The 10,000-nt window shown below is 41.9% G+C and overlaps 1 protein-coding gene and 1 pseudogene across 1 annotated transcript in view; both read left to right on the top strand.

Moving 5' to 3' along the window:
• Window positions 1-6,949, top strand: part of LOC136276730 (uncharacterized) — a 7,253-nt pseudogene extending 304 nt beyond the window's left edge.
• A 2,484-nt stretch (window positions 6,950-9,433) lies between these two features.
• The window catches only part of LOC136283948 (zinc finger protein 862-like), a 2,472-nt gene continuing 1,905 nt past the window's right edge, over window positions 9,434-10,000 (top strand). Inside the window, exon 1 of the mRNA XM_066173547.1 lies at window positions 9,434-10,000. This exon is cut by the window's right edge and continues 1,905 nt beyond it. Coding sequence (XP_066029644.1) covers window positions 9,434-10,000 — 567 coding nt within the window.

Raw genomic sequence — 10,000 nt, 5'->3', positions numbered from 1 at the left:
GCGAAGAAAGCGATCAGCTTCCTAGTTCTTCAAGGAAGAAGATGAGATTCCAGAGCTCAGAAGATGAGTCTTCTTCAAGTTCTGATGAAAACAAAAAAGTTTTCGAGGTAGCTGAGGTAGAAAAAGGATACAGGCTCGTTGATCTAAAGAGCTTCTCTTCTGTGCTCTCAACTTTACACAAATGCGAAGAAGGTGAGAAAAATATCACACATCATAAATATGCTTTTCAGCCCCTTGAACCTAAAGAAAAACGATAGTTAGAATTATTTGCAGAAAAGGAGTTTTATTATTGTTTAATCATTTTTTCTGATCTTTCTTCACTGCAACACTTGTACACATTTATGGAGGTGTGAACTAATGCTCCAACATTGTGGTTCTGTTTGGTTCAGTAACTATAGCTAATAGCATCCTTTTCCGTCATGTTTTTAATATAGGAGACCTTACTATTGAAGAAAATACCGCTAGCCGTTATGGACTGATGTCAGATCTCTCCATTCACTGCAATTCTTGTGATGAAAGTACTCCTTGGCAGACATCACCCAACCTTGCCAAGAAAGGCAAATCATTTGATGTCAACCGGAGAGCTGTCTACTGTCATGTATTACATGACGTACTGAGTGCAGACAGGCTTCATGTACTCATATATGAAGGAGGTAATAAAAGAAGAAGCACATGGTCGATCAGTGTGTAAATCTTATCTGTACGAATCCAAGGCATAGTATATGCATTAGGAGGATACAACATTGGCGACGAGGATAATTCGGTGAGACACAAGATGTCTTTGAGCGAAAATGGCGCTTCCAAAGGGATTCCTAAGTTCGATTGTCACTCGGAACCTGCCACGTTAGGACCACGCTGGACGCGATGGTTCACATCTTTTGAATTGTTTGCCGATGGCAAAGGTCTGATTATCACTGAAGGTACAAATGCAACAACCAGACAACGAAGAAGAGCTATGCTACTCCATTTAGCGGGACAAGATGTGCAAGAAATTTTCTCTACTCTCGCGAACACCGGCGAAGCAACGGACTACGCCGCCGCTGTAACAGCACTGAATGGCTATTTTCTCCCCAAAGTTAACTCCGCTTTTGCGCGTCAAAAATTTCACCGACTCCAACAACAGCCAGGTGAGACCGTTTTGCAGTTTGTAACCCGACTGAGAAAAGAAGGGAAAGACTGTAATTTTGGGGCAGACTTTGACAATCAGATAAGAGATGCGATTTTATGCAAATGCAGGTCAGATTATGTCAAACGTAAATTGCTTGAAGAAAGAGATGAACTTACTCTCGCACGCACATTAGAGCTTGCAGAACAGTGCGAAAGTGTAGAACACCAAATGTCTCAGCTTAGCTTGAGTGAACAGACTACAGAAGCACACAGGGTCCATGAAAAACCTAGGAGACCAAAAGATCAACAAAGAAACAAAGAGAGCAAGAACAGAGACAGTCAGTGTCCTCGTTGTGGGCGGAGTGGTCACCTTGGTGGAGATCCGAAATGCCCTGCCAGAGGTCAAACATGTAAAAAATGTAAAAAGAAAGGTCACTTTGCTAGTGTCTGCAAAACCAAACCAAAGAAGCCAGGAGTCAATCAGGTGCAAGAAGAACAAAAACCCGATGGGGAGCAAGTCGATTATGCATTCAGGGTCACCAATAAAGGTCAGTCAAATATGCTCAAATTGTCTGTGGGTGGAGTAGAATTGGAAATGTTGGTGGATTCTGGGGCCACCAATAACATTATCGATGAATGTACATGGGAAGATCTGAAGGCTAAAAAGATCAAGTGTAAATCACAAGCAGCTCCCGTTGACAGAAAATTGTACGCTTATGCATCCAGCAAACCCCTCCCAGTAAAAGGTAGCTTCACATGTGAGGTACTAGTGGGCAGAGGAAGAGTCCAGACCGAATTCCTGGTTATCAAAGGAAAGGGAATACCACTCTTAAGCAAAGACACCGCAATGAGGTTGGGGGTGCTGAAAATAGGTGTTGACATTGCCACAATTGCTGAAGGCAAACAGACGCTGCAGCAAAAATTCCCTGAAGTGTTTAGTGGGATAGGAAAGTTGAAGTCCAAGCAAGTAACATTGCACATAGACGAAACAGTGAAACCAGTAGCCCAACCCCTGAGGCGAATTCCTTTCAATCTGCAAGAGAAGGTAGAAAAGAAGGTTCAAGAGTTGTTGAATTGTGATATTATAGAGGAAGTAGACGGGCCTACACCATGGGTAAATCCAGTAGTGATCATACCAAAGGCAGATGGTGACATACGACTCTGCATCGATATGAGACAAGCGAACAAGGCCATAGTACGTGGCAGATACCCAATACCAACTGTAGATGAACTGCTACACAATATGAATGGTTCCAAAGTCTTTAGCAAGTTAGACTTAAAGTGGGGATACCACCAATTGGAACTTAATTCAGAGTCACGACAGATCACCACCTTTGTGACGCACAAAGGCTTGTACAGGTACAAACGTCTATTATTTGGCGTGTGTTCAGCGAGTGAGCAGTACCAACATGAGATATCCACAGCTTTAGCTGGAATAGAAGGAGTCGATAATATATCTGACGACATCATAGTACATGGCCCGGATCAGGCAACTCATGACCAACGCCTATATAAGACAATGGAACGCCTCAAGCAGCATGGCTTAACTCTCAATGCTGACAAATGCCTATTCAATGTGGACAGAGTGATTTTCATGGGAATTCTTCTCTCTGAAAAAGGGATTGGCCCAACAGAAGAAAGAATCAGAGCCTTGCAAGAAACAAGGGAACCTGCCACCGTCAGCGAAGTAAGAAGCTTCCTGGGATTGGCCAATTATAGCAGCAGGTTTATTCCTCACTTCGCTACTATCACTGAGCCACTAAGGAGCTTGACCAGAAAGGCTGTTCCATTCCACTTTGGACCTGAGCAGAAAACCGCTTTTAAGATTCTGAAACAGAGCATGGCTGACGCAGGAACACTTGCATATTTTAACAAAGGCGCAGCAACCAAAGTAATAGCTGATGCCAGTCCAGTCGGCCTCGGAGCTGTGTTACTACAGAACCAAAATGAAGCATGGGTGCCAATTTGCTATGCAAGCCGCAGCTTGACAGAGTGTGAGCGCAAGTACTCCCAGACCGAAAAGGAAGCCCTCGCTCTCGTTTGGGCATGTGAGAGGTATCATGCATACATTTATGGCATGAAATTTGATCTGGTAACTGACCACAAACCGTTGGAGGTCATCTACGGGCCACGTTCCAAGCCCTGTGCCCGCATCGAACGGTGGACAATACGGTTACAACCCTACGACTTCCGAATTGTATATACCCCAGGGCAGAATAATATAGCTGATCCTCTTTCCCGCCTGCTTAAGCAAGACAAAGTGACGAGTCATCCACATGGGGCAGAAGAGTACATCCGATTCGCAGCTATCAGTGCCACTCCCCAAGCATTAACCACGAGAGAAGTCGAAGAAGCATCTGCAACAGATGAAGAATTAAAAGTCCTGAGAGAAGCAATCAAAACTGGCAGATTTGAGAAGTGCAAAAACTATGCACCAGCCGCAGGAGAACTGTGTGTGATTGGACAGCTAGTCTTGAGAGGTACCCGTATTGTGTTACCAAACAAACTCAGAGCTCAGGCAATCAGTTTAGCCCATGAAGGACACCTAGGAATTGTGGGAACAAAGCAAAATTTAAGAAGTAAGGTGTGGTGGCCTCGTATGGATAAGGCAGCAGAGAAATTCTGCAAGTCCTGTCACGGATGTCAACTGGTATCTCGCCCAGACCCACCTGAGCCATTGAGATCCACGACATTACCAGAAGGTCCTTGGCAAGACCTAGCTATAGACCTCCTAGGACCACTTCCTTCGGGACACTCAATCATTGTTGTTGTGGACTACTACAGTCGTTATTATGAGTACGCCATCATGATGTCAACCGTCACAGAGAAAGTAATTGACAACCTGGAAGAGATTTTCAGCCGCCATGGCCTTCCTCTGACCATAAAGTCAGACAATGGTCCACAATTCCGCTCCGAAGAATTCCGGGAATATTGTAAGCAGAATGGAATTGTTCACACCAAGACCACACCAAAATGGCCTCAAGCCAACGGGGAGGTAGAGAGACAAAATGCATCGCTGATGAAGAGGATCCGCATTGCCCAAGCCGAAGGATTAGACTGGGTGAAGGAGCTAAGAAGATATGTGACTAAATACCGAGGTATTGATCATGCGACAACCGGTAAGAGCCCTGCGGAATTATTGTTTAACAGAAAGATGAGAGGAAAGCTACCAGAGCTACATGCCGACCATCACTTGGACCTGGAAACTCGAGATAGAGATGCCGAAGTGAAAGCAAAGACCAAAGTAATAGCTGATAAATCCATGAATGCAAAACCATCAGAAGTCCAAGTTGGTGATCAAGTCCTGGTGAGGCAAGAGAAAAGAGACAAGTTTTCCACGCCATTTAATCCAGTACCATTCCAAGTGGTTAGCAAGACCGGTAACAGTGTTGTTGTGGAAACTCCAGGTGGAACGCAGTATTCAAGGAATACATCCCATGTCAAGAAGTTTGTGAGCCCTGACAATCCGGAAGAACCACCTGTCAGTGTCGATGTACCGACAACACCTGAAATTACCGTGGTACCAAATCAAGTGATGAGTGGATCTACACCAGTAGTGCCTACAACACCTCCCAGTAGACCCCTAACTCATCTCACACCTTTAGCACAAGCAAGTGCAGGAAGCAAATCTGGTACAACCTCTGCTAGTAAGAATGCAGCAGTTGATCAAGCAACAGTACCTAGCCCACCAGCAACACCAAAAGGTGGAAGACCTCAGAGACAGAGGAGACTCCCTGGGAGATATAAAGACTTTGTTTTAAAATGTTGAACTTCGTTTGAAACAGTGAACTTTGATTCGAAATGTTAAATGTTGTTTTGATACAAGGACTGCTTAGAACCGGTGAATCTCGTGTTGAAATTAAGCGAATTAGTTATTACCAGCTCTCCGTCCAATTTTCAGATTCGCATGTTTTGTTTTGATTAAGTCTTAAGGACTATTGTTTTCTTTCTTCAAGAAAAGGAGGGATGTCATGTATTACATGACGTACTGAGTGCAGACAGGCTTCATGTACTCATATATGAAGGAGGTAATAAAAGAAGAAGCACATGGTCGATCAGTGTGTAAATCTTATCTGTACGAATCCAAGGCATAGTATATGCATTAGGAGGATACAACATCTACCACTCAATAGAAACTGGAAGTGGCTACGACGGACTCTCTTCTTTCTGTGCGATAATGAACATGCCTTGTTTGTCAAGAGCTGCTTACTACAAGCAAGTTGATGTAATTTTGGAAGCACTGGAAAGTGAAGCAAAAGAAGAACTAAAAGGTGCAGGCCAAAGGCTCCGAAAGCTAATCATGGAGGAAAATGGCATCTCAGACAGCACCACAATAATTGATGCTGCTGTTAGCTTTGATGGCACTTGGGCCAAAAGAGGTTTCACATCACTAACAGGTGTTGTTTTCGTCATCTCAATTGACACAGGAGAAGTTTTAGACTATCACGTGATGTCTAAATCTTGCCGTAAGTGCTCCCTAAAGAACTCACAATGTGAAGGGAATGTGGAAGAGTTTGAAGAATGGAGGAGGGAGCATGTTGCATCTGGAGATTGTGACATCAACTTCGAAGGAAGTTCACCTGCTATGGAAGCAGAAGGAGCTTCTGTTCTTTGGAATAGATCCATCGAACTTCATAACATGAGGTACAAATGGATGGTGTCAGACGGGGACAGTAAGGCCTTTAACACTGTTCAACATGCCTATGATGACTGTGAAGTTATTAAACTGGATTGTGTAGGCCATGTGCAGAAAAGGATGGGCAAACATTTAATGAATTTGAAGGCATGCAGTAAGGGTAAACTTGCTGATGGAAAACCTATAGGAGGGCGTGGCCGGCTTACAGAAGGAAAGATCAAGCAGCTTCAAAGGTACTATGGCCTAGCAATCCGGCAAAACACCTTGACCAAGGCAAATCCCTCTGAACGGGAGGTTGACATTGCAGTTTATGCTATGAAAAAAAATATTATTGCCATTCTCCATCACTGTGTAAATTCAACTGACAATGCTAAACAACACCGCTTCTGTCCACCAGGTGATTCATCATGGTGCAAATGGCAACAGGACCAGGCAACAGGAACCAGTACCTACAAAGGAGATGACTGTTTGCCCGAAGTCTTCGTGGAGACTCTAAAACCCACATTTGTGTCATTAAGTGACAGTAAACTTTTAGAAAGATGTGTACGAGGAAAAACCCAGAACCCAAATGAAAGCATCAACGCAATGGTTTGGGTCCGGTGTCCCAAACATAAACACCATGGAGTGAAAGTTGTCCGGTGTGCTGCTGCGTCTGCAGTCTGCCACTTCCACAGAGGTGCAGAAAGCAGAGAAAGATTGATGGAAAGGCTTTCAATTCCTGGAGGTGCATTTACTGAGGATGCATTTCGACTAAGAGATAATTCAAGGCTTCGGAAAGCTGATAAGCAGGCAACGGCCAAGGAGAAGAAGCGCCGGCAGGGATTGCAGCTTATCCGTACTCAAAGAGAAGCGGCTCTTCGTGAAAAAGAAGATGTTTCATATGAAGCTGGGGCATTCTAACTCTTGCTCTTGCCTATCCTAATTATATTTGAACTTATGGCTACTCATTGACTTCATAATTTGAATACAGGAGGTGTTTAATTTTAAAATCTTGTAACTTTAGGCCTTTTTTTCTCAAAACGTATTTTTTAATACTTGAGAAAAGATTACTCAAGAAGTATGAGAGCTATGGACCTGAAATTTTTAGGGATTGCTGATCTAATTGAGTTATTTGGGATGAGTGAAGGAAAATGCCATAGAGGTCTTTCTAAAGAAATGATTAAACAAATAGTGATCATGTGTTAGATGTGTAACTTGACACCAGTGCTGTGATGTCAAATTAAAAAATTCTTGAAATCCTTCACTCATCCCAACAAGTATTCAATATTCTTTAGAATAACAGCAAAATATTGGTATTTCATTGAAACAGTTTCTAACAATCTTTACTCAAGTACATATAGGTGAGACACTACAAGTTGTTAATTGAAATGACCGGTGTCAGGTTACATTTGCTGCAGGTGTGACATAACACCTTTTTTTGAAAAATATAGTTCATAAGCTTTCCAGTGATATATAGTTTTAGATAGTTGTGACCAAAACTTAAATTCCTACAATTATTTGAAAAAATGCACTTTTTTTAGGTAGAATCCCCCCTTAAATGTCACAAGAGGAGATGACTTCACGAATGTGATTTAAAATTATTTCTGAACATCTTGGACCATGAAGTTGAGCTGTTCAAAGAGTACAGCATGCCAGGAATCTTCTGGACAAGCTTAAGAAAACAACGGCCATGCATACATGCAAGCAAACAAAGGGTGCCTTTTATTCAGAAGGACCCAAACACAAAGAATGCCAGGAAGTCAGGAATGTCACCAAATGTAAGCGGTTAAAATTGACTTTCCTATCCAAGAAAAAATACCACACGTCAAGTTTACCTATTGGTCAATTCATTTCACAAATATAATTACATCCTATACTCCATGGAATGAAAATGGGGACAACTGCAACCTGCGAAGACAACAATGGATGGAGTTCGTTACACTTAAATGATACCTTTTTCACCATAGTAGTGGGTGAAGCGTTCTACATGTACCTTAAAATGTTTTTTTCTATTGCAGTGTTTTCAAAAGTAACCGGCGCCCGACGCAAGTCACCGGCTACTTCGAGCGTTAGCGCCGGGTACTTTTGGAAGTCAAAATTAAAAAAAAAAATTAAAAAAACATAAAGTTCCGATTCCTATGGGTTAAAGTTAAGGATAACATATTTTGTTCTTGCCCACTGATCGCGTTCCAGCATCAGAAATCGTAACTCTTTTATTCAACAGCATTCAACTTGGACTGGAAACCATTTGCGTTTTCCCACGAAAGACCGACATTTGATCCTGCTATTTCGTGACTAGTTTTTTCTTGCGTAAGCGAATTATGAAATCGTCTTCTTCTCCACATCGCGTGTTTGAATCTGTTTGTGAATTCGTGAGATCTTTGTACTTGGCGCTTTCTTTAAGAAAACGGTCCCAGTCACCGGATGAAAAGGCAGAAATCACAGCCGCTTTTAACCCAGTTTGGGTTCAAACAGCAAAGAAAGGAGATTGCAGGTATGAAACACTTTTTAAAATGCAAATGTTCGCCGGGTTCCTGTTTACAATCCCCCAGTCCATCAGAAAATAAGTATTGGTGCATGTTATGAATGAAACATTGCTTGAAAACAATATTGTATCGCTTAGGTTGAATTATTTATTGTCAACAAGGCGATTTATAAGGGATGCTTTTATTTATTCAACGCTTGGTTTCGTGAGGCGCCGTTTCGAGAATGAACTGGCAGACTCTGGCGATTAAATAAATTTTATGCCGACACAAATTTGGTCACATTTAACTTTTTATATAAGCCAGGCATTTTTAAGATTTTTGTGAGACTTAAAGTTTCATTTCAAGTCTTCATAATCAGTAAAGCGGGTGAAACTGAATGTTTTACAATTCTTTATGGAAAATTAATTTTATACGAAGCCGACACAGCCAGACTAGTCGCGACATAAGTCGCGCCACATGTTACGGCTCGCTTAACATATATGAGTTTTACTGAAATTGATTGTTTAGCAAAGCATTGTTCTTCTGATAACTAAAAAAAACAGTTAAAACAGTTGTGCCCGCGGAATAAAATTGATTTATCTAATCGATTGAAATTTTGGCTAACAATGCATTATTTATGGAGCTTGTATGTCGCGCTAAAAAATAAAATTTAATCTCCGCCTTTAACTCAAATTTTGTATACGTGAGGTCATATACGTGAGCGCGAAATAACTATGCTTGGTTTATTTAACGCGTTGGTCATGGGGGATAAATGGTACACATTGTCAACATCGATACATATTCTCACTGCTTTCGTTAGATGCACCAGACACGGAAGGGTCTTCTGCAACGCCTAGTACGTCCTTAAACTTCGAAGATGCCGAAAGTTTGCCCGTCAATGTGTTACGCGACTGCCAAGAAATCTCTGTGACCGCAGCCCCTACCAACCACGCTGAAGGTAAACGAACTTTTTATTACAATTCGTGATATTTCTTTCTTTTTTTGAGAGTAGCCTTCTCTAGTTGGTGGTTTGCATCACACACTGAAGAAAAAAGGTAAAGAATCTTACATGTATTTTCCTCCCACAGATACTGTGTGTATACAGTCAGAGAGTGATATCACGAACAGTTTCACTGAAGAACAGCAGACGAAGAAAATTCATCACTACATTCTCTGCAAAAAGCGTGACTGCTTGGGTGTGTCTCAAGAAGAAAGAGCACGCATCAAAACAACCAAAAAGAAGCAGATGTTTAATCACAGCCTTATCTTTAATAAGGATTTGGCCTATAGCCCTAAAGTACAGATGTGGTGGCTCGTTTACATCGAAGGAGAAGGTCAATACTGTCTGATCTGCAAGAAGTTTGATTCCAAGAATCCCCAAAACAAAAAGGAATTTTTTTCTGCAGAACCAAGCACAAGGTTAAAGAAAGATTGCCTCGAGGAGCACATTGCAACAAAGAGACACAAAGATGCAATCACTGCCATTCTTATGAACAGGTTCTCAGTTTTCCAGAAAGAGCTCGATCATAATGCTGAAGTTCAGGTTGATGTGTATGAAAGAGTTTTCTATTGCCTTTACTGGTTGGCAAAGGAGGATATAGCAAATGTCAAGGTTAAGAGTCTGTTAAAGTTGGTTGCGAAGCTGGGGTGTGATATGAGTGGCTTTAATCACACATCAGTAGGTTCCTTTCGCAACATGTTGCTTCTTCTTGGTGAAATGATTCAAAATGAAGTCATTTCTGCTGTAACTGGGCCATTTGGGGTGATGGTTGATGACATGACTGACATTGCAAATTTGGAGCAAATGATTGGT

This window comes from Pocillopora verrucosa, chromosome 10 (genome assembly GCF_036669915.1).
Source record: "Pocillopora verrucosa isolate sample1 chromosome 10, ASM3666991v2, whole genome shotgun sequence".
Classification (NCBI taxonomy): Eukaryota; Metazoa; Cnidaria; class Anthozoa; order Scleractinia; family Pocilloporidae; genus Pocillopora; species Pocillopora verrucosa.
Note: the sequence above shows the minus strand (reverse complement) of the source record. Positions and strands in the feature narration are given on the sequence as shown.